Source organism: Vespa velutina, chromosome 11 (genome assembly GCF_912470025.1).
Source record: "Vespa velutina chromosome 11, iVesVel2.1, whole genome shotgun sequence".
Lineage (NCBI taxonomy): Eukaryota > Metazoa > Arthropoda > Insecta > Hymenoptera > Vespidae > Vespa > Vespa velutina.
In genome coordinates, this window is record NC_062198.1 from 3041300 (window position 1) to 3068799 (window position 27500).

Below are 27500 nucleotides of genomic sequence, written 5' to 3' on the forward strand. Positions count from 1 at the left end.
GCTTCATTTTGCATGGTATCAGAGTCCTCTTTCACTTCTCTCTATGTTTTCCTCGGTGTCGCGGTGTATACGAGATAGCTTTCCATAGAGTTTTCCCGCGAAAATAAATTGAAACAACTGTTTCTCCCAACGGCATCGTCCTGGCATCGTGTGCTCGTTTTAAACGTCGACGAAATTAAAGAGCGCGTTGGAGCGTCGAAACAAAAACAAAAAACAAAAAAAAAAAGAGAGAGAGAGAGAGAGAAGAAAAACAAATAAAAAAGAAAGAACGAAAGAAGAAAAGCACAAAGAGAGAGAGAGAGAGGGAGAGAGAGGGAGAGAGAGGGAGAGAGAGAAAGAAACGAGAGGAAATGCTTTTTTTTTGTTTCTTTCTCTTCTTTCTTATTTTAATTTACCTTCGTTCCTTTTACGTCATTTTTTTGTCCCCTTTTAAATCATTTCTTTCCCCTTTTCATGTTCTTCAAAATGGCACCGGTTATAAGATGTAATTATATTTTATTGAAAGACATTGTTTTTTTTTTTTTTTTTCTTTTTTTTTTTTTTTTTCTTTTTTTTTAAATATCGATTTTGGTCGTATTTTATTTATTATTTGTTTGTTTAATTATTTTTTGTTCTCTCTCTTTTTTTTTTTTTTAATTGGAACATAAGAATTTATCATAAATACATAAAATATAATTTATTATTATTATTATTATTATTATTCTTATTATTATTATTATTATTATTGCATTATAATTATATTTATTATTATGTAGCGTATAGAAGTTTATTATAATAAGAAAGATTTTGTATGGATTAATCTTCTTTTTATAAATCATATAAATATTTCATATTTAATAAATTTATATTAATATATATATATATATATATATATATATATATATATATATTCTTTTTTATCATCTGATTTTTTATCATTTAATCCACATAAGATTCTATCAAACTAATTTGATTTTAAATAAAATATCTCTTGGTTTGTTATCGCAGATTTTTTAAATACTTTTGAATATATATATATATATATATGTATATATATATATATATATATATATACTCGTAAGCTGTTCATTTGCTATAATAAACAAATTGACTGAATCAAGTGTAACAAAATTTTCGAACGTACGCATTATTTACAATAAAAGAAAAACAATGCAGAGCTATTATTTATTCAACGTTTAGAGTGCAATTGTATTGTACTGTAAACATTACGAATATTTTCGTGAATATCAAAGATAAATTCAAATGATTAATGTTAATTATCATCCTTTTATATCATCTCGTTTACATGAAATATTATTGTTAAATGTTATTAATAATTCGTGATATATATATATATATATATATATATATATATATACATATTAAACGTAAATAATAAGCCAAAAGAAAAATTATTGTGCATGATCTTTACGTCTCAATGAATTTGTCTTTCTTATCGGAAAGAAGACGATACATTAGTTATGTAGAAAAAAAAAAAAAAAAAAGAAAAAAGAAAAGAAATTCAGTATATTTATTTCATACATACGTTTACATACATAATATACGCGTACATGATTTATTTATTTTTATGATACCAATTAATAAAATTTTCCATAGTTTATATACTTTTTTTTCTTTGATAATATTTCTTGATGACGTTACAATATTTATATAAAATTTTGATAAAAATCCATATATACATATGTACGTCAATGTCAAAAATATCGACGGAGTTTTATCGGTGGAGTTGTATTTCCCTGTAATAATCGTTCGGATAAAATTTGTCGTTATTTTATCGACGGGGTATACGTATTATATACATACATACATACATACACACGTACATACATACATACATACATACATACATACATACATACATACATACATACATACATACATATATACAAACATACAAACATACATACATACATACATAGATACATACATATATACATACATACATATATACATATATACATATATACATATATACATATATACATATATACATATATACATATATACATATATACATATATACATATATACATATATACATATATACATACATACATACATACATGGACGTTTTTCGATAAAACTACATGGTAGATGAAAAGTTCTCTTCTAGGTGAAGGGAAAGAATTCTAAGATTATTTTAAATATCATCTTCGTAAAGTTTTAAGTTAATTAAAATTTTTCTTTCCGTATTGTAAAATTCGAAAATTTGAAAACAAGAATTACTCGTAAAACTACAACCAGTATTACAAACTTCAAAAGTCTCGAGGAAATAATAATATATAATGAATTAAATTGTGGATTTTCATCCACATAAGAAACTTTTCGATCACTATGTATTTTCTCAATATCCCATATTTTAAGAATTATATAAATAACGATTATTTAATAATTGTTATAAATGTTAATTTAAGAAAAAAAAAAAAAAAAACAAAAAGAACCTTTCAATACACATTAAATCCATATTAAAACCGTAGTTTAATTTTAATCCATAAAATATTCGAGACAATACAAATGCAAAACAAAAAGTTCGTTTAAATAAAAATATAATTTTTTTTACATAATAAGAACTTTTCCCTTCTCTCTCTCTCTCTCTCTCTCTCTCTCTCTCTCTCTCTCTTACATTATATCATACTTGCATCTATAAATATGATTTTCGTTTATTTTAATTATCGTATTTTCTTCAAACTCACGACTTACACACACGTATATATATATATATATATATATATATATATATATATATATATATATATATGTCAATTTAATGCATCACAATAATGGACGCTTTTATTCGACGTTGCCGTCGAGAATGACGTGAAAATGAGATAGGACGTGAAATTATTGTCCAAACTCTATATCATTCTGTCTATCTTTATCTCTCTTTCTCTCTCACTCTCTCTTTTCTATCTATTTTATCATCTATATATCGTATATATCATTGTTATTATCATAATGCATGACGCGTTGTCAAGTGGATCGATTTTTCGTTCTCCTTCATTTGCATCTCTCTCTCTCGCTCTCTCTCTCTCTCTCTCTCTCTCTCTCTCGCTGTTTCTCTCTTAGTTTCTCTTTCTCTCTCTCTCTTTTTTCCCCCTCATGCAACTCGTTGATAACAATATTTGCTATCGACTCGTAGAACCATTACAACGGACGTCATAAAATTGTAATGCATTTTGATATAATAATATTTTAAATCACGTATGTGAAATTTCACATTCGAATACTTTTATTACATTTACACATTTACACACATATATATTACATATATTTACATATGCCTATCCTTTGTTTCTTTTTTTTCTTTGTTTTTTTTTTTTTTTTGTTCTTTCGTTTAGTTTAAATTTCCTTTTGTAAATTTTTTTTTAATTTTTCTCACTTCACGTCGAACGTTACATCGAACGAATGGTTTCTTCGATGCTTTAAAAGTATAAAATTTATATCGAGGGAAAATGTTAAGTCCTTTTTATCTCTCTCTCTCCCCCCCCCTCTCTCTCTCTTTCTCTCTCTTCGTTCATCCAGTCCATTAATGGATCGATTTTATCGTAAATTTTCGACCAATTTTATTTTAAAACGTTCGTAACATCTGCTTACTCATATTTTTTAAGATACAAATTTTTAATAAAGTCGAATAGCACAAAAATAAATAAGACGTGAAACATTAAGATAGAGATAGATAGATAGATAGATAGAGAGAGAGAGAGAGAGAGAGAGAGAGAGAGAGAGAGAGAGAGAGAGAGAGAAAGTTGTGTCTGTACGTATTAAATTAAAAATCTCTAAATATAATGAAAAAAATTATACAACAATAAATATGAAAGAAAAATATAAATGCGAAAACGAGCAAACGAATGGGTAAACAAAAAGTAAATAAAAAAAAGAAAAAAAAAAAAAAAAAAAGAAAAGGAAGCAAAACTAACCACTTCATTAATAATTTAAATTCATATGGCGTATAATAATCTTCTTAATTGCGAGCTTGTTAAAGAGATAAAACATTTAATCGATCGATTAATAACTTAATAATAATAATAATTAAAATCCTTTCTAATATAACGAAACGACATTTCGACATTAGCGCGTATCGCATAAGTAAGTAAGTAAATAAGTAACTACGTGCTTCGTCGCTATTGGTGCGGGCTTAACGCAAATACGTTCCAAAAAAAAAAAAAAAAAAAAAAAAAAAAAGGAAAGAGAAAAAAGAAAGAAATTCAAAGATCTTTATCCTCTCTTCTTCTCCATCGAGCAAAAAGATATCTATGGGAATGTAACATTTTACTAGATAATAATAATAATAATAATAATAATAATAATAATAATAATAACAATAATAATAATAGTAATAATAAGAATAAGAAGAAAAAGAAGAAGAAGAGAGGAACAAAGGGACAAAAAAGAGGAGGAAGAAAACGCAGAAAATTTATTTAAAAAAAAAAAAAAGAAAAAAAGAAAGAAGAAGGAAAAGAAGAAAAGTTAGAGAGAAAAATTATTCATTAACAAGGATAGTCTCTAACAGTTGTTAGAAAATTGCCGAGCACGTTGTCCTCCAGCACCGTTGTTCCTCGTAAATCTCTGTCAGAGACAAGGGACACGACGGGTTTTGGCGGCGTGCGCGCTTACGATAAATCATCAGCCCTTCCTTCTCTCCCTACGAATCTTCCCACTAACCACATCTCCTCCTATTTCCCTTCCGATCTCTCGCCGCCGTTGTCCCCACTCTCCCCAAACTATCATCTCCCAAACCCCTCTTCTTCTCTCATCCCGTCGCTTCCACCCCCTACCCATCCCGTTTATCTAGAATCGATTACGGCGAATGCGTTTTGGCCAATAAAACGAATTTCATAGCTTTTGATAATTCGATTGGAAACTCCTTTGGACGGATCGACTCCCTTCGAAAGGTTAATATACTTTGTCAGATAAGGTAGTAAACAATTTTTTATATATATATATATAATATATAATATATTACATATATATATATATATATATATATATATATACGTATGTGTGTGTAAATGTATAAATTAGATATATAAGAAATTGAAGAGAAATGAAAAAAAAAAGGACGACGACAAATTGATTAAATATTTTATCAGAAATGATAAAAGATTGGAATTAATTTTCTGGTGGTTTTTTTTTTCTTTTTGTTTTTTGTTTTTTTGTGTTTATTTTATAAATATATTCAAACGATAACGATGTCTTAATTTATTTTATCTCAAATAAAAATCTATAAGACGAATTAAATCATACGTTCATATATTATCATCATATCATATCTTTGTATATAATAAAAATCTATAAAATTATTTCTTTATTCACTTTTATATTTACTTTTTATATTACTCATTTATTTATTTTCTAATAAAATGACAATATAATAAAAGAACACGACTTGACAATAATATATTAAATTTTGATTTGAAATGAAATGAGATTAAAAAAAAAAAAGAAAAAAAAAAAAAAAAGAAATTACAGATGACAAAAGAAAAACAATTGATTCTAATAAAACGAATAAAATAATTTCCATTTATTTGTTATATTGAATAAAATTAAAATATATTTTAATATATACGTACGAATATAAAAATGATCTGATTTATTTTTAAATAAAAAAGAATAAGATAAAAACATGATAGAATATTATTCCTATTTTTATCATCATCTTCATCATCATCATCATCATTATCATCATCATCATCATCATCATCATCATCATCATCATCATCATCATCGTCGTCATCATTATCATCATCCCTTAGTAGTTCCTTAAAATAGAATTCCTATTAGTAGCAGGATCATTTGAATTCTAGTTATCATCGATAAATTCGAAATGTCGTCATGTGTTTCTGATCTATAGATCGCGAATAGCCTGTAGCTGCATTCGATTGATATCCTCTTCTGCCTCCCACTTTCTCTTTCACTCTCACTCTCTCCCTCTCTCTCTCTCTCTCTCTCTCTCTCTCATTCTGTCCAACCATCTGTTTGTCTGTCTGTCTGTCTTTCTGTCCGTTTATCCGTCCGTCTGTCTCTTCTCTCACATCCCCCGTTACTCTTCATTAACGTCGTGTTTCCACAACTGCGGCTGACACGTGAAAGGAACCCGAATCGACGGAGGCCTGCTAGCGAATAGTTGAACCCAACTGATGTTTTTCATCAATGCTACCAAGGCTTTGGTGTATCTGTATGAAAAAGAAAAAAAAAAAAAAAAAAAAAAAAAAAAAAAAAAAAAAAAAAGAAATCGAATTTGAATTGCATCATTTATCGAATTTGAATATACGTAAATATTAATAAAGATCAATCTGTTTCCTGTTTTTTTTCTTTTCTTTTTTTTTTATTTTTTTCTTTTTCTTTTTTATTTTCTTTCTTTCTTTCTTTCTTTCTTTCTTTCTTTCTTTTTTTCTTATTTGTTTTTGACTTTTATCTCTATTCTGACAACGAGTAAAAAAAATATATATATATATATATGGGAATGTAAAATTTTGCAAGTCAAATAATAAGAAAAATGAGAAGGGAATTAAAAGATAAAGAGAAAAGGAGAAAGAGAAAGAAGAAAAACAAAGAAAAAAGAAAAAGAAAGAAAAGTTAGAAAGTTTCTTTTAAAATTTCGTAAAGCATTACAAATCTCTTTTAAATGCCAAGCAAGAATATTTGTTTTCACGATATATAATTTATAATTGCAATTTCGTTAGGTAAAAAAAAAAAAAAAAAAATGTTGTTCTCGTTTTAAACGCTAATGAAGACATTCCTTTTCTTTGCTCTTTATCTTCCAAAGCGTTTGAAATTTATTTGAAATATAATATGTAGAATATACATATTTGTGATATAGTATTTAGAATTATTAATAAATTTTGCAATGTAAAAAAACTTTGTCCCCTGTTTAACATACTAACGGAGATTATTTTCTTCTTATCTTTATTTATTTTATAATATTTGAAGAGAAGGGAAATATATTTGTTTCTTCTTTTTTGCTATTACATCGAAAAATATCCATCCTCTAACTATTCTCTAATATATTGGTAGCAAACAAAAAGTAAACACATTTTAGATAACCAAGGAACTCCTTTTACTGGATTCAGAATCATATTCGTCGTAGAAAAAAAAAAACAGAATACATAACTATACGAGATAATAAGAGGATAAAAAGAAAGAAAAAAAAAAAAAAAAAAAAAAAAGAAAAAGAAAAAAAAGAATAAAAAAATGAGGAAAACCTACGAAGAAACAAAATAAAACAACGATCGTCCCGAAATCATCAGAATTGATAAATCAATAAGAGCAAGCGAATCTAATAAGGTCATCATAAAAATCATAATGTAAACGAAAAGAGAAAACGAAAAAAAAAAAAAAAAAAAATACAGAAGGAAAGGAAAAAAAAAAAAAGAAACAAAAAGTCGTTCGTAAAGTCGAAACGTATAAAGTAGAAAAGAAAAAGAAAATCTTTTGAAATTATTCAGGTGCTAATTTTTAGTTCCTTTAAAGTGAGATCAAGAAGGAAAGGAATAAAGAAAAAAAAAATAAATAAATAAAATAAAATAAAATAAAATAAAATAAAATAAAATAAAAGTAAAAATACAAATAAAAATCAAAATAAATAGGAAAAGGTGTTGTGTGCGTGAACCGAGTAGTTGGTTAAAAGTTCGGTGTCACGATAGGTTGCCTTCAAAGTTCAGGTACCAGGGGGTCGGAGGGGTCTGTGAACCTCGGCGAGGGTGGATCAACCGGACAGGTTGGAGAAGGGGGTAGCACAAGTATGTGCTGCGTCCTTCAAGGTGCCGAGAGAGTCTTTCCCTCGAATAAAAATGGGGGTAAGCATGGCCTCGGTTCGACAACCCTTGGAAATGCAAATGATATTGCAAATCGAACTTCGAATACTGGACCTCAGGATTTACCTTTGGAATCTCTTTGGGCTGCTGGCCTTGACGATGGTATGGGCTTCCCTCAAAGATGTTCTTATGCCAATCATGGTCTTGGTGGTCTCGTCAACAGTATGTCTGCTAGTTCGACCAATGGTCATAATGAAGATGTTTGGAAAGAGAGAACCATTGGTCATAGGTATTAATAAACATTTTTTTGTTCTCTTTTATTATTTTTCTTTTTTTTTTTTCTTCTTCTTCTTCTTCTTCTTTCTTTTTCCTCTTTTTTTTTTTTTTTTGAAGTGTTTATTACAATGACATATAACAGAATCATCGATTAGTCGATTCGATGTATATATGATTAGAAAAAGTTGGGATATAAATGATTAGTATTTTTTTTTTTTTTTTTTAAATATAACTTTTTCGATAATAGAGAAACAATAGTTTGTAACTTTTCACTTTTTCAATATTGATACATCTTAATTTACTGTCGAATGGTAAATATTCGATATATATAAAATATATATATATATATGTATATATATATATATATATATATATATATATATATTTTAGTAAACGTCTTATATAGATGATAAAATTTCAGAAATTTTGTATTGTTCATAAAATATTGGAATTAGAATAAATCTAAATAAAATGTCATTGTATAAATAACAAAATTCAAGATACGATTGAACTACACTTAGACAAATGAAAGTTAATAAAAATTAAATAAAATTAAAAATTAAGAATAAAATTTCGTAAAATAAAAAAAAAAAAAAAAAAATAAAAAAAATAAAGTAAAAGCAAAGAAAAAAAAAAAAAAAAAAGAATTATATAGAACCCGTACAAATTTACAAATCTATATTAAAATATTAATAGAAGGATCTGTGCAATTTTTGTTTTCAAAAAGAAAAAGAGAAAAAAAAAAGAAAAGAAATAAACTCGGACATATTGTTGTACATACTCGATGAAAAAAGAAAATAAAGAAAAAAAAAAAGGAATAGAAAAAAAAAAAAGGAAATGAGAAAAAAATTCTAGTTCATACAAACAAACAAGCAAACAAACAACCAAGCAAAGAAATAAATAAATAAAACAAATAATCGTTCAGAACGCCAACAACGTCAACCGGAATTGGTTCATCGATCGCCGATGAAATCTGGACGTCAGCTAACGAACGTAAAACATTCTTTCGTACATCGACGACATCGACGGGTATTGGCTCATCTTTAAATCTTCATGAAAACAATCGTTCATTGGAATCAAGAGATGGAATATTTTACTCTACCGACATTGAAGATAACAAAGACACTTGTCGAAGATTTTATCCGAACACACCAACGACGTCGGGTCTTGGATCATCCTCAGATCGACAATCTGTTGAAACACAAAGAGGATCGAGAGATTTGCCTGATCATTTATGGGCCAGTGCCATGGCCGACGGTTTCTCTCGTTTCAATGCAATGAAATCTTTAAATACTATTACAAGACAACCAAGACCCAATCACGATTGGGTTAAAACTGAAAGGATTTCAAGATTTAGTAAACACCGTACAATCGGTAGATCGCCCGATAGAGATAATCAAATTTGGACAACGACTCAGCTTATCAATAACGACGAGGACGACGCCGTAGTTGCTTCCGGTTATTCTACGCAAAAAATTCTCAACCAACATGGTTGCCATCATCAGGCACGTAGAAGTTTCTCCACGTCGATCGTTGCTGATCTAGCGATCACACCGACTGGATCGCATCAAAGTCTTGGCAGTAACGAATTTCTGGTGAGTCCATTAATGTTATCTTCATTATTCTTAATGACAATCCTTCGTTCTTTCGTTTTTTTTTTTTTCTTTTTAATCTTAGATAAATCGATAGAAATAATATTAGAGACACCCGAATTTCGTTTTTTTTCTTTTCTCTCTCTCTCTCTCTCTCTCTCTCTTCTTACGCCAATTTTTTTTTTTTTTTTATATTAAAAGATAAATAAAATATTCTTTTTTATTTCTTATTATAAAAATCATTATATAGATTATAATATTATAAAGATTATTATAAATAATAATCTTTTTATTTAATTAATTAATTAATTATTTATTTATTTATTTATTTATTTATCTATCTATTAAATATTTTTTCATTAAATATTATGTACCATTTAAGAATTATACTTATATCGTTTGGATTCCTATTGATATCTTTTTATTTTTTTTTTGGTCTTATTTCTTTTCTTTTTATTATATATATATATATATATATATATATATATATATATATATATATAATATATACATTTAATACTAACCTTCATTGATAAAAATAAGAATTATAATTCTTTTCGATAGATAATCCATTTTTTTTCTTTGTATTAAGAATTACATTATTTATATCGTAAGAATGACTACAAATCGAGTTAACGAGTTTAATAAATTAAAAATGTTGCTTCTCATTTCGAACACCAAAGTTTTAAGGCACTTTGAATATGATTATCATCTTAGAGGGGTGAACTGGCCTCCCCCTCGCCCACCCCTAAGGAAACAAATACTATATACTCTATATTGACACATGTTTCTTTTGTTAGTTTTCTTTCTTTCTTTTTTTTTTTTTTTTTTTTTTTTAATTTTATATTTTATATCCATTTCTAATTATTATATATTTACTATTTATAAAGATAAGAAGAAAAAAATTTTGTTAACGTTTTATTCCTAATTTTTTTAAGGAATTATCATTATTATTGTTTACGATGTTATAATTTCTTGCGTGATTTACGTTCATTATTATTTCATATTTATTGCGAATTAGTATCTTTTAGTTATATATAAAAAAAAAAATATATATATATATATATATAGACATAATTTATTTCAATGATAAGTATAAATTCCATTTAATTTTTCTACTCGAAGTTGCGAGTTCCTTGTGAAAAAAGAAAAAGAAAAAAAAAAAAGAAAAAAAAACAAAAAAAAAACAGAAAAAAAATCGTGATTTTTGTACCGTTCTTCTCCTTCCCCATTTTATGGTGGAAGGAAACGACCTGTCCGGAAAGATTAAATTTTATCGAGACCGTAGAGAAACTTTCGTCGGATGATACATCGCCAAGCGTTAAAATGATATATGACCAAGCGTAATCGATTTCCCGCGTACTTTTTTAAAGCTCAGCTATGCTACGGGAGTTTCGGAAGGTTGCTTTAGGATACCGATGAAAAGTTTACACGTTACAAGTCGAGAAAAGAAGTACTTTTTTTCTTCTCTTCTCCTTAGCTCTCTTGCTCTCTCTCTTTCTCTCTCTCTCTCTCTCTCTCTCTCTCTTTCTCGCTCGCTCGATCGCTCGCTCGACATCCTTCACGGTTCATAATTCTTTTTCTTTGAAAATATCATCGAACGTTTAAACTTTATATATCAGACTAATCCGTCAATTTTTATAACATCGTTCAAGTTGAAACCATTTTTATCTAAATCATTTCTAATTCTAATCAATTCTAATATAGACTAATTATATAAAGATAAAATTCTATTTTCTTTTATTTATTTATTATTTTTTTTGTCTTTTTGTTTTGTTTTTTTTTGTTTTTTTTTTTTTTATTATTACAAAAATATTAATAAATTGATATCAATAATTTAATACCATATTACTTTTTAATAAATACTATATTAAACTTTTATTATACTTTTGGGACATTTTGTATAAAGAATACATATTGATATAAAGTACAGTTTAAAATATTATAATAAAATATATATATATATATATATATATATATATATTATTCTTTACTAAAATAGTATCAATAAAATTGAGTTAATCTTATATATATATTTTTCACGACAAAATTAACTCTCTTCTAATATTTTAAAAGACTTGCATTGATGAATATAAAATTCACGCAATAATCTCTCGACTCTTATTAAAATAATATTGAAAATATTTTTGATAATTACTCACTTTTGTTTTTGAAATATTCGAATATCCGATAAAAACGTCAATAACTATGAGGGTATGTCGTTTAACTCGAAAAATTGGAATATTTCATAAGGGATTGAAACTAGCAAAAAAATTTTTTTACACATTTTTTTGGTATGAAGAAACACATCATATGGTGCCAATACTTTTTTTGCAGATCGAATGATGGAAGATATGTCAAAGCCGAATACATTTTTTTAAGTAGAACCATTTTTTTTTTTTTTTTATAATTTAATGATATCTTTTGAGACGAATTCAACGACGTGCCAAACAAGTTCATTTGTAATTGCAAAATGTCATATATTTTATCATAAATTTGTGAAATTCTAAAGAGACGTATAATTGTTTGTCAGCAATTAGGTTGCATGTTGTAATCCAAGGCTAAACTTCTTACAAAATAAATATCATTTATTTAGAATGCCAATTGGAGAAAAATAACGAGAGATAAGAAGTTCCTCCTTAATTTACACCAGTATTATATTGAATAATATTATATTATATTGTTTTATATTAAAGCGCTATTTATTTTATATTAATATGCAATTTAATTATAATATTCATTATAAATATTTCATATAAAAATGAAAAGAAAAATGTTTAATTTGAAAAGAAATATAAAATGTTCTTCATTAAACACTGCCATTATTCTTCTTATCCAAAAAAAAAAAAAAAAAAAATTGTTCTTATTGTTTGAAATTCTAAACAATGCGAAATGGTGCCACTTCTTAACATATAATGTAGTCCTGATACAAATCTTAATATGCGAGAAAAAACATAATTTGTATTTTCTAATAGAAACAATTTACCTGAAGTTGGGATAATTTCACGTGTCTTCTTTTTGCATCATGTGATCCTGATATAAATTCTGATTTGCGGCGAAAAATTTCGCGTTTATCGTAATTTCAATTTTCTAACAGGAGAATAGAACTTACCTGAAGGTGGCACAATTTCGCGTGCCATCTCTTCGTATATCATGTGATCCTGATACAAAGATCGATTTGTGAGGGGTAAAATGTTCGTTTCGTTTATAATTTCAAATAGAAAGGCTAATCTTTTCTATAAGTATAATGGTATGGTTTAATGAATAACACGTTATATATATTTTGACATTAAATATTTTTATTATAATTTTTATTAATAATACAAAGGAAAAAAAATTGTACCTGATAATTGTATAAATATCTTATAAATTGCGTTAAAATATAATATAATATAATACTGCTTTAAACAAAGGACGAAATTCTGTTTTCTCTTTATAATTTTCAAATTATCGTTCTAATTAAACGATATTTCTTTCGTAATAAGTTCAATCTTTATTTATTACATGCAATTGTGTAGTTGGCAATCAACGATACTAAATTATGCTTCTTATGTATTTACGATTTTATAGTATTCTTTATAACATTTTAGAATAATAAATGATTAAGTACATCGCTGAATTCCTTTAAACAAATGTCATTGATCTGTAAAGATAAAAATATATAATAACATTTGAAAAAACAAAAAAAAATGAATTTTACTTTGAAATCTTTACCTAAGTCTTGAATTGAAAAAAAAAAAAAAATAATAATTTACACCATACGATATGTCTCGTCATATAAAATAAATTTGTAAAAAAATTTTTTTGGTAGATTCAATCCCTCACGAGATATTCCTATTTTTTGAGATAAACGGGACACCCTGTATATACATACATATACATATATATATATATATATATATATATGGTATATACATCATATATACCGGATCATACCAAATGTAGAAAAAAATTTCCTAGAAATTTCTAGAAATTCTAGATGGAGAACGAAATGGAATTGGAAAATATGAATCCTTCGCAAAAGAGAACCATCATCCTCGTCCTCGTCCTCGTCCTCGTCCTTTTCCTCATCCTCATCCTCATCCACCTCGTTCTCATCCTCCTCGTTCTTGTCATTTGCGTAACGGAAGTTACCACGTAGAATCAAGAAAAGTGAGAACGATGGCGGAAGGATGCTCGTTCGATGTACTTCACTCAGAATTCACGCTACTCGATCTAGTCGTTGGAGAATGTTAACGAGATATGTATGACGTCCTCGAAATATCTGATTTCGTGCAATTCGTACTTTTCAAGGAAAATATGAAAAAAAAAAAAAAAAAAAAAGAAAAAAAAAAAGAAGAAGCAAAATATCTCCTTTGCAGCTTTCCTTCGCAATTCATGAATTTTACTCAATTCAAAAAAGTAAATGTAAAAAAAGAAAAGGAAGATATTTTTATAAACAAATGCATCAAGTGCGATGGTTGCCTTATTTATTGATTATCATCGCAATATTTTCTATTTATAATAATTATAATAATAATAATAATAATAATAATAATAATAATAATAATAATGACGGTAATAATCATAATAATGATAATTTATATTACAGGTTAAATGACAATTATAAATTATTCCGTAGGTTAAATAACAATGATTATAGTAATAATTCATGTGAATTATGAGATATACGATTGCAATAATAATTAATCTAAGTGAAGTGATATAATAATGATAATAATTTATATTGTAAGTTAAATAAAATTATTATGCAGTGCGACAAAATAATAATATTGATTCATTTAAATCTAAAAATAATTTATTTGTTTAAATTTCATATGACAGTATTATTATATTTTAATAATTTTCACGAACTTAATTTTTGTAGACTTTTTCTTATGAAAAAAAAAAAAAAAAAAAAAAAAAAAAAAGGGAAGAATTAAAAATATTATAAATAAGAAACACAATAATTGCCATTATATAAATATTTATATAATTGTTTATTTCTTTTTTTATCAAAAAATTTCAAAAATTTCTTCGTTTAAGTATTATCTCATAGTGTTCATTCCAATTTAATTCGAGAAATATTTCGAGTACTTCCTCAAGTATATTTTTCAACGTATTAGAATAAAGAGGGTGAGCGAGTGGGTGGGCGAGAGAAAGAGAGAGAGAGAGAGAGAGAGAGAGAGAGAGAGAGAGAGAGAGAGTAAAAGAGAGAGGTAGATATATTTAGCAACGAAATTGTTCCATTAAGTTAAATTGACCCTACTTAGCGCGCATCGTATCGAGCCAATGACCTAATCGCTTACCGAGACTTTGAAATTGAACGAAAGTCGGCTCAATGAGACACAGTACTCGATCCTAATACGATCCTAACTGCCTACTACCGAGCTATTTTACTCGAATGTATTCATGCAATAGTATGTATACACATAAATGTATATATATATATATATATATATATATATATATATATATATATATATATATACATAGTTATCGCTAATATCACCGTTCTTGATATCTCGCGTTTGTACGAATGATTCGAACGTTTCGAATGGTATCAAAAGTCTGAAAAAATTAATTTCTTTTCTTTTCCCTATCATTACAATGTTTAGATAGGTTTGACATTTTTTTCAGATTATTATGACATCGAAATAAATCGCTATTTCTTCTTACTTTATTTTATTTTATTTACTTTTCTCCTTTTTTTATTTATTTACTTATTTTTTCTTTTCTTTTCTTTTTTTTCTTTTTTTTTCTTTTTCCCTTTTTAATTAATAATCAAAGTAATCTAAAGCACTTTTATATGTAGAACATGTCAATTCGAAAAATTTTAAGATAAATGAGTAATTTGGAAACTCGAGTTTTCCGATAATTTTGCATAGGGGAAAAAAAAGAAAAAAAAAGAAAAAAAAAAAAAGAAGGAAAATAAATATTGTTGAGAATTAAGCGGAAAATACACATGAAAATGAAATTCTTCATTGATGAACAATCGAAATCGTTATTTCATTTTAATGAATGAAGAATAGTAAAATTTTTTGAAAATCTACACTGAAAAAATATAACAAAACTCGTTTTAAATAATAAAATAATTTGTTCAAAATGATCACTTATTAAAATTCTAATTTTTAATTAATTAAATACAAACAAACAAAAATATTAATCATTAATATTAATCGTTAATCATTATTTTTATACTTACCTTTTCAGAAACGCATAATACATTCGTATTGTTGAAATTGTAAAAAATGAACCTATCCAAAGTAATCGTTGATATTAAATTTAACTTTTAATTATTCGAATGGAGGAAAATAAAAAAAAGAGAAACGAAAAAAAAGTAAATATAATCTTATTTCCAATATAGTGACCATTGTAAGGGGATCGTCACATTGATTAATTATTTTTTTTTTTGTTTCTTTTTTTTAATTACACATAGAAAAGAAACGAAACAAAAGAAGAAGGAACACAAGAAAGGAACTCAAAAATTAAAATTCCTTTTCAGTGTAATATTTTCAAATCATTCGAACGTATTTTAACACGTAACTCAATAATTTTGTACTCACTAGTGTACATACGTATATACATATACATATACATATACATATACATATACATATACATATACATATACATATACATATACATATACATATACATATACATATACATATACATATACATATACATATACATATACATATACATATACATATACATATACATATACATATACATATACATATACATATACATATACATATACATATACATATACATATACATATACATATATATATGTATATATATATATATATGTATGTATATGTATATATGTACATACGCATTTCAATCGTAATTTTAATTACATCCAATCGCGTAAGGTCCTTCGAAATACATTTGAATCCTCCCTCCCTCTCTCTCACTCTCTCTCTCTTTCTCTCTCTCTCTCTCTCTCTCTCTCTCTCTCTCTCTCTGTCTGTCTCACTCACTCACTCATTCAATCACTCACTCTATCTCTCTCTCTCTCAACCATCGTTCTTGATTTTATCGTGACCGACATATTCGTCGAATCGAATAGCTCATAAAGCAATGTAGTCAATTACGTGCATATCTAAACTAATCCCAATTACGATTTATCCTGGAAATGCTAAAATGTTGAAAGGAGAGAGGGAAAGGGTTTGAATGGGAGGGGAGATAGTATTTACGAAGATTAAAAGCGTTTCGTCGATTGGCACATTTGCTTACAAATTTCAGATCTATCAAAAGCATCGTTAATTAATTCGTAACTTTATATGTGCATACATATATGTAAATATAATGTGTATGTGTGTGTGTGTGTGTCTATGCATATATATATATATATATTAATAATATATATATATATTAATCATATAATAATTAATACAACGAATATTAGAAAACGTGTTAGATCGACTGAACGAACAGAAGGAAAATGCTCACAATCAATGTACAAATGTATACACGAGCATTAGAATATATATATACATACATGTGTATACATATATACACTGATATACATACATACATACATACATATATATATCCATCCATTTGTAGATATATATATATTTACATACATACGTATATACGTACGTACGTACATATGTACATATGTACGCATGTATGTAAAAGAGACAATACATTCGTACGCATGTATGTAAATACAAATGTTCTTGCCGAAGGTCCAGAGTTCGAAACGCATTAGGTGAAATTGAATTTCTACGATGTGTTACAATGAATTTCTATTGGCTCTCGTGATTACTCCGAAACATTGATTACATCTCCCACTTCCCACTATCGCTATTACTTTTTTACTACTCGGAACAGTATTCGATTAATCGCTTTGAGTACATATATATACATACATATATAGACATACATATATATATATATATATATATCAATTGTTTAATTATTATAGATCATATTATTGTAAGTATAATATTATACAATTCGATATGAATATTTTTTCTTTTTATATTATTTTCAATTTTCAATTTTAATTTAATTTATTATATATTATATGTGTCTACATATATACGCGGACGCGTGTGTATGTGAATATATATATATCTATGTGTATGTAATACATGTAATGTACTAAACAACTTCTACGTGCCTCTTTATTATCGTATCTATCTATATATGTACGTAAATCAAATAAGTAAAACGTGCTATACGCAAATTCCTTTCTTATGCAGGAAAGAGAGAGATAGATAAATTGAGAGAGAGAGGGGAGAGAGAGAGAGAGAGAGAGAGAGAGAGAGAGAGAGAAAGAGAGAGAGAGAGAGAGAGAGAGAATAACATTTTGTTTCTTCATTCGTGTATAATCAAGTTTCGTAATTAATTGAAGAGCCAAGCGAGATTATTTCCCATGTGAATTTCTACGGTCCGACCGATTATTACTCTTCTCTTAATCAGTTATTAATTGCCATTATAATCCATCGATACGTTGCGTATATATATATATAAATATTTATTTAATCATTTATATGAATATATATATATATATATATATATATATATATATATATATGCAAGTATATTCAATGTTACTGCAGATGTCATGAAATATGTAAGAATGATTTTATTCCCACACACACACACACACACACACACACACACACACATATATATATATGTATGTATATATATATATTATGATATGATAATAATATGTACATCGAGAATATGAATTATACTTTCTAATTTAGTTTAAAAAATTCCTAATATAATTCGAATAATAATTCAAATAATAATTTTTTATTTGAATGAACGTAATAATGTTTCATTTGAATCAATAGTTTTTCACAAATTTTATATTTTATATTTTATTTATATATTAATTTTTGAAAGAAGATATTCGAGCTGATAATAATTAACATCCTTACATATTCTTTTTTCATCTAAAAACATTCGAACGATATGCGTAACTATTATTATTGTTTTCTTTTTTTTTTTCTTAAAGAGAACAATCAAAAAAAAAAAAAGAAAAAAAAACAACGAGAAAAAGGAAAAAAAAAAAGAAACAAAAACGTTTCTATATAATTATCAAAAAATATTTCTACAAAGTTATCCAATTTTGTACGTACATATATTCGTGTTACGATCTATTAATATCTAATAACGAGTAATCAACGAAAAAAAAAAAAAAAAAGAAAAAAAACATGAAACAAATCGAATTATTTTATTCTTGTTTTGTTTTTTTTCATCCCATGAGTTTAACGACCGAACTTTTTGTCTCTCTCTCTCTTTTCTTTCCCGGTGTAATTATGCTAATTTCATTGCTTCTTCAAGTTTTTCTTCAGTTCAAACTATACGTAGGAGTATTTGCACATCGAACGATAGATTTTCATTCGGTTGTGTGGGTGCAAAGAGACCGTTCGAAAAGGCGAATATGAAAAGGCAAGCAAGCAAGCAAGCAAGCGAATGAGCGAGCAAGCAACCAACCAACCAACCAAGCAAGCAAGCAAGCAAGCAAGCAAGCAACCAAGCAAGCAAGCGAACGAACGAACGAACGAGCGAGAGCAAGCAAGCAAGCAAGCAAGCAAGCAAGCAAGCGAGCGAGCAAGCAAAGTAGTGAGAAACTCGAATGAGAGGGGCCACAGAATAGCATGGTTGTGTCGTCTTATGTTTGCCACACGTCCTATTTGTTTTAACGTCTGCCATATTGATAGAGAAAAGCTTCTGAGAAAGCTTTTGAACTTTGCCGAGGTATGAACACCAGAGAATCAAATTGAAAACGATAGAAATACGCTAATTGAACTTTCCTCGGTAATTGAATTTTTCTTTTGTATAAGGACTTTTCACCCCGACGTCTTTAACCCCCCCCCCCACAAATCAAGCCTTTCCCGCCCACCCTCTATCTTGCCGCTATGGCCCTCATCCTTTTTTTAACTCGGTTTCTTTTCGTTTTTAAACATTTTAATTACTGTTTCTTCCCTTCTTTTTTCTCTCTCTCTCTCCCTCTTTCTCTCCCTCTCTCTCTTTTTTCCTCTTCCTCTCTACTCTTCGATTAAAAATATCTAATCCCGTATAAAAATACGGGATAATAATCGTATACGAGTATAAATATGTTACGTCGGTGGTAATTTAGTTTCATACATTTTCTCAAGAACATTTATTTTTCTTTGCTCTGCTTCTTTTTCTTTTTTCCTTTTCTTTTCTTTTTTTTTTTTTTTCTTTTTTTTGATCGATTTAATTTTTTCTCTTTTTACGCTGGTAAAACAATTTTTCATTCTTTTTGTTTTACGGTTCAGAGAAGCGTTTCTTCTCTTCTTTCTTTTTCTCTACTTCTTTTTTTTTTTGTTTGCTTTGTTTGTTCGTTCGTTCTTCTTTTTTTTCCTTTTTTTTTTACTTATGTTTAACAAATTTTTGTCGGTAATACACTTTTTATATTTCATATATATATATATGTATACGTATTAAAATAAATTTTTAAATTATCATCGAAAATGAAATATGATAATATTTACAAATAAATTAGGAAATGTTTATATACAATAGAGTTTATATATATATTTATATATTTATATATATATATAAATATATATATATATATATATATATATATTTATATAAAAGAAAGAAAAAATAATAAAGAAAAGATACACATTAATAAAATGAATATACTTCACTCTATAATGAATTATATCAGCGCTCGATCTTAATGATGGAGAATGGAATATTTGAAAAATAAAGAGAGAAGAAGAAAAAGAATTTGACAAATTTTAAATTACAATAGAAAAAGAATGATAAAGTAATAGGTAAACGTGGTTCGTTCTCGTGAAATTTTTCTTCAAATATAAAAGTCGATGCACATACAATAGCAGTCGTAACGTACGTACAAGTTTTTAGCTCAGAACTACGAGTAACGTTGAAAGTATTCCCTTTTTTTTCTTTTCCCCTTTTATTTCTTTCCTTTTCTTTCCTTTTCTTTTCTTTTCTTTTCTTTTCTTTTCTTCATTTCTATCCTCAATGTCTAAGCAAGTAACCTTCTCCTCATCCTCCTCTTTCACCTCCTCTTCTTACTCCTCTTTCTACTCCTCCTCTTCGTTCATTTACCAGCCACGTTCAACCTTCTCCTCCCCCTATGTCTTTTCCACCTCAGGCCCAAAGCAATTTCCTTTATTTCGTGGAAAACTTGCCTTATCGTTAGGCGTCTCCCTCTGAGATTTTCCTCTTGGTTTCACCATCAATGTCTTTTGCTTTTCTATTCCAATTTGTCTGCTCTTATTTCTCTCTCTCTCTCTCTCTCTCTCTCTCTCTCTCTCTCTCTGATTTTCTCTCTCTCTCTCTCTCTCTCTCTGATTTTCTCTCTCCCTATCTTTCTTCAAATATTATAAAAATTTTCAATTAACTTTCTTTTATGTATTTTAACATTAACACGTTTTTCATTATCGTTAAATATTTTAATTGTACAATAAGTATTTGTAAAATTTAATTACTTTTTTAATAAAATAAATTTAATAAGAAATTATATAAATTTATTGAATAATCATTATGTATTATCATGATATCAAATCAATCATAACAATCAATAATTTCTTATCACAGTCGACTTGAAATTATAATTTCTTAATAATTAATGACTATTCGTATATTAAAAGAATGTATTTCGTTAACTTTAACTGAGATGTAACTTCATTAATATCCTTTAGAATATTTTTATTTCCATATTTTTTTACAAAATTTTTATGATTATAATTTCTAATAATTTCCAAAGAAAGGATTAATTTTTTTTGTTTTCTTTTTTGTTTTCTTCTTCTTTTTCTCATATGAATTCAGATTCGAAAGAATTAAAAAAGAGTAAATCGATAAAATGAAAAAGTACTTACATTCCTTTTGTCCCTTCCTCTCTCACTCTCTCGCTCTCTCTTTCTCTTTCTATTCACCTCATCTATCTTTATCTCTATCTATCTCTTTCTATATTTTAGATTCAAGTCCTTTTAATATTCTTACTATCTACTTTTATCGAATCGAATCCTTGATTTTCCAAGCGAAAAAATTCGTCGTAATTTCGAACGAACGGATTTCATCTCCATTGAATAATGTTCTTTTCTTATTTTCTTAATTTTCTTCTTCCTCCTCTTCCTCTTCCTTCTTTTCTTTCTTTCCTTTTCCTCTTTTTCTTTTTCTTTTTCTTTTTCTTTTCTTTTTTTTTTTTTTCTTTTTTTTTTCAACGATTTTATATTATCTCAGATTTTGTATACGTATTACCGAATGAAATCATAATTGAATAAAACAAAAATATAATAATATATATATATATATATATATATATATATATATATATATATATATACATATTATTGATAAAACATAGAAGAAAAAAAATTTAATAATAATAAAAATGATATTTATAATTTTGTGTTAATTTTACTACAATTTTCTTATTTCTCTTTCTCTCTCTCTCTCTCTCTCTCTCTCATTTTTTTTTTTTTTTATGAAAAATTGTTGGCTGGTCAAACAAAATCCATTAATTTTCGTGTAATAATACTTTCTGTCGTTGTCAGAATGTCGGATAAAAACGAAATCGATTTCCAGCAATCATGTAACGGTCGACAATTCTACCTTCTCTCTTTCTCCCTCTCTCTCTCTCTCTCTCTCTCTCTCTATCTCTCTCCTTCTCAAGGGACAAAACGAAGGAAAGAAATCATTACTCTAGACGTTGACATTCAATATTACTGCAAGAAATAGAATAAAAAGGAAGGAAATAGCCAAAAGGTAGGAACATCTCTATTTGACGTTAGTGTGTACAGTTCCTTCGTTTTAAAACATATGTCGTAAAAATGAAGAAGATGAAAGTAAAGAAGAAAAAGAAGGAAGGAAAAAAACAAAGGACAGAAAAAATGGGAACACGATAGAATGATAAGAAAACGAAATAAAATTAAATAAATATACTTGTGAGTCACGTACGAATTCCATTCATCTTTTACGAATTTCTTTCTTTCTTTTTTTTTTTTTTTTTTCATTCAAGGTCACACTTAGGTCACTGTATAATATATGACGTTTAAATTTGTCTCATGATACATCACGGTACTATTGGGGCAAAATGAAAATAAAAAAAGGAAAAGAAAAGAAGGCTCTATTAAAGAAATAATCAAAATATCTGAATGTGATTGAAAATTTTTCCGTATTATTCGATATAAAAAAAAAAAAAAAAAAAAAAAAAAAAAAAAAAAAGAAAAAGAAAATAAAAAAGAAGATTAATTTACGCTGCACGATGAACATCTTCATCTTCGTATCAAACAATGTTTATGTAGAAAACTTTTTTTTTTTTTTTTTTTTTTTTTTTTAGTAAAATTCCAATCCCTCGCGAGTTATTTCAACATCACGCGTTTAAGGAAACAACCTTGTATATATAGATTACTATCTAAAAGTCATGTGATATATATACATATATATATATATATATTGAACACATACGCTTATATATTTTCATATATAGTATTTCATTAATATATTTATATATTTAACATAATTATGATTTTTTATTATCTATATTCAAATCAAACATTTTTATTATCTATACTGTGAATAAATATATTATCTATTATTGCACATATATATATATATATATATATATATATATATATATATATACATATATATAAAAGAGGGAAGATAGAAAGGAAATGATAGGTACAAAATAAGCGAAGAGAAGAAAAAGGAAATAATTCTATGGCTTAACTTTACTTCGAATTTGAATGTGTCAAAATGACTTTAGAAAGGATAAAGAAAACAGACTCTGTTCATAGTAAAGAAAAGAAGAAGAAACGAACTGAAAACGACGTTTTCAGAAAGAGAATGTGGGAGATAGTGGGTGGGAATAGGGGTGGGCTAGAATAATGGGGGGAAGGGATGGTCATTCGTGTCGACAAAAGATCCCAACTCTACAAAAGCCTGAAACGGGACACGGTTTAAGTGATAAATGGGTTTTAATCAAACGCGTTCCTACCGTCACGACTCGTCTCTCTCTCTCTCTCTCTCTCTCTCTCTCTCTCTCTCACTCTTTCTTTCTCTCCACGTGTTAGCTCTATACCTAACCATACCAACCCTCTATGTGTCACCGCACTTTGGGATCGCCATTTCAACGCGACTACGAGAGCATTAACAATCGAGTTAAACTCTCTCTCTCTCTCTCTCTCTCTCTTTCTCTCTTTCTCTCTTTCTCTCTCTCTCTCTCTGTTTTACTCTCCAACAGTCTTTCTCTTTGTAATGAGTCAAAGTCGATTCTTTAGCATTATATTCAAAATCGATAACTCTTTTGTTGTGTTACCCTTCGAATTTCATTCGAATTTCTCGCCAATTTTCGTCGTTTTTGTCTTCTTTTCTTCCTTCTCTCTCTCTCTCTCTTGCTTTTGATTATGTAATTTTAATTGAAATCGAGCAATTCTTTGTTATTCCGTAAATTCCGTTCATTGTTATTCGAATAATCGATCATTTCTTCTATTTGTAATTTCTATTTGTTGTTATTATTAATAATATTATTTATAATTCTTTAATTCCCGATCATAGTATTGATTCTTTTAATACAAGTTACAATCGTATATTTATTCTTCTCAAATTATAATCTATATTTATTTATTTCAATTACTATTACTTTTCTATTATTTGTATTTCTTTATCATTATTATTATTATTATTATTATTATTATTATTATTATTATTATTATTATTATTATTATTATTATTATTATTATTATTATCGTACTTCTGTAATCTCCGAACAAAGTCAAATTTTTAATATAATTTATATAATCAATCATTCTTACATTATTTATTTAATTTGTTTTACTAATTCCCTCGAGTATTAATATATTTTATCTTATTTTTCTTCAATTCATTGTTTAAGCCCATTATTATTCTTCCTTCGTCACTGATCAAAGAACGACTCTTTAACCTTAATTGAAATCGATAATTCTTCGTTTTTCGCCGTTTAAATTTCACGGACCATTTGTACTTCTCTTATTCATGATTTACATTCATTATTCTTCATTCTTCTTCTTCTTCTTCATCATCATCATTTTCTTCTTCTTCTTCTTCTTCTTCTTCTTCTTCTTCATTTAGTGATCAAAGCCGATTCTTTAATTTAGTATAGTTTAAATCGATAATTCTTTTATTGTTCTACAAATTCGTTTGAATTTCCCGCCATTTTTATTCTCTCTCTCTCTCTCTCTCTTTCTCTCTCTTTTATTCATTCTTTTTCTTCTTTTTCTTCATCTTCTTTTACTTATTTAATTAATGTATGTTACGGTCAAGAAACACGATGAATATATGTATATATGTATTTATATATGCATGTAAATAGGTGTCCTGATTTGTTACTAGTCTAGAGAATTTCTAGAAAATTTTCCAAGTTGGCTCTAACGTTAAAGTCTCTAAACTCTAGAACGAGAGCGTACCCGTAATTTTACTCGACGAACTCGTTAATTTACGAGGAAGGCAAAAGAGCGGCGGGACGCGTGGTAAACTGTGAATTAAGTCGATGAATCGAGTTAATAACGAAGTTCCTTTTAATGGCCAACCGCTCGGCCCGTCTTTGAAAATTCCCGCCTAATTCTTCCACGAATAGAGAAAAAGTTAAGCGAGAACTTTTGAAACTTTAGAGAATTTCCGGCCTAAATGTAAGTTATATAGATCGATAACATGTCGATAAATTATAAGGATTAGAATTTTCGTGAAAAAAAACAAAAAAACAAAAAGAAACAAAAAAAATAATCATTCTAACATTTAATTCATTCGAACGTAGATCGAGAGGAACGAAAAAAAAAAAAAATGGAAAGAAATATTAATTTTGATAATATTTTACGTTCGTTCAATTTCATTTTCATTATTAACAAATATCGTTATAATTTATTAAACGATAATCGATCGATCGAATTTCAATAAGATACGAGAATATACATGATTGTTAATAATAACTAATATGATTATTTGTTTATTATAATCTTAAATTTCCTTGTTCGATTAAATTCTGACAAATTTTAATCATTTATTCATTTTAACGTTATCTTTAACATTGAATTAAAATCATAAATATATAATTTTAAATAAAAGATAGATGGAGAGAGAGAGAGAGAGAGAGAGAATATAATAATTAAAAATTACTTTTTTAGATTTTAATTAATTTCAAGGAAAATATTTCATTATTATAGTATTATAGTGGATTAAAAATATGTGGCGAATGAAAAATAATATATACGTGTTTCATGAAAATAATCCATTTTCAACAAGAAGGAATATACGATGGACATTTTCCTAAAAGGAAAAGCAGCACATTTCCAACGTGTTAGTCGATTTAATCCGTGTTTACGTTAATCCTCGTATAAACGACGCCATCTTACGAGATGTAGAAGAAGAAGATGAAGAAGAAGAAGAAGAAGAAGAAGAAGAAGAAGAAGAAGAAGATACTGAAGGAGAAGGCAACCTTCTCGTTTTCTCTCTCTCTCTCTCTCTCTCTCTCTCTCTCTCTCTCTCTCTCTCTCTCTCTCTCTTTTTCTCTCTTTTTGCTCGTTTTATGTCTTGAAATAACAGCACGAAAATGTCTCGCGAAAGTGTCCACGAGCCGCGAAATGAGTACTTTAAAACACACCGTGTTTCTCTTAGGTGAGATGACTAATGAAATAAGAACTATATACGTATTAAAAAGAAACAGATTAGAATCTAAAAGAGTCAACCAAGTTATTAAACTACTTACTTGAATAATGCTGAATTGATTACAATTAATAATTTTATTTACCTTTTAAAGAATAATTTTTATCATTGTTTTAGTTTTTAAATAAAAAGAAAACAGGACAAAGGTATTAACGAAGTTATTGTATTTTAATTAACTATTCACTGATGTACAGTGAATTTATTGGAATTATTAATTTTTTTTAGTTGTTCGTTTTTGTAAAAATTAAAGATATACACAATGTGTATAATAATATAGTTTTTCCTTAAATAAGAGACAATATTATATTGTTATTTTTATTCTTCTTCTTATTATTATTATTTAATTAATTTAATATCTTCTTATTATTATAATAAATTTAAGAAAATGCTCGATTAATTTAATTCCTGCAAATTATGTTGGTTTCTTTTTTCTTTTTTTCTTTTTTTTTTCTTTTTTTTTTTTTTGTTTTTAATTTAATAATAATCGTTCATATCGGACAGAATTTCTCAATAACATCTTAATGATTAGCTTATATTAACTGATATAAAGAAAAAAAAAACAAAAAAAACAAAAAAAAGAAAAAAAATTACGTGATGATAAAAGAAAAGGAATTAATATTATTCGCTTTGTTTTTCCTAATTTAAAAAAAAAAAATTTTTAATTTCCCAATAGTCATACTATCGTATGTGAAATTATTTTTTCTAATATTTTCTAAGATTTCCGATAAACGCGTTGAACGCGTAACAACGATTGATACGTAAATTGTATTGATCAAAGTCAATATATTATGTGCGTATCAAAATGACTTTGATAATAGCAAACAAAGCGTTTAAAAATATTTCGACGATGCACTTGGCGTTAATAATTATTTAAAGAAGAAGTCAAAGACGTTTTGGAGTATTGCCAACGAATGTAGAAACGAGTATGTCCTTTGTGATATTTGCCACGTACGTAGGTACATATATGTATTACATACGTACGTATGTACGTATGTATGTATGTATATATGTATATATATATGTATACATGGATATTCATACTATGTATATAGGTTTATGTATATGTGTTCATAATAATTCGTACGTGTGTATATACATGTCATTTCGTATTCTCTGCATTTCGAACATTCCTATCCAATGTGTGAGGTTTTTTTTTTTTTTTTTTAGTAATAAACGTAGACTATATGAAATGCAGGAAAAATTTTCAACCGTGAAG

At 27.1% G+C, this 27500-nt stretch overlaps 2 protein-coding genes across 4 annotated transcripts in view; both read left to right on the forward strand.

Annotated features, from left to right (window-relative positions):
• The window catches only part of LOC124953158, a 175847-nt gene that overhangs the window by 93403 nt on the left and 54944 nt on the right, over positions 1–27500 (forward strand). The gene's annotated exons all lie outside the window — the stretch shown is intronic.
• Positions 6485–27500, forward strand: part of LOC124953160 — a 41008-nt gene continuing 19992 nt past the window's right edge. Inside the window, exons 1-2 of the mRNA XM_047504127.1 lie at positions 6485–8043; positions 8956–9625. Coding sequence (XP_047360083.1) covers positions 7742–8043; positions 8956–9625 — 972 coding nt within the window. The 5' untranslated portion in view covers positions 6485–7741. The remainder of the gene's footprint in view (positions 8044–8955; positions 9626–27500) is intronic.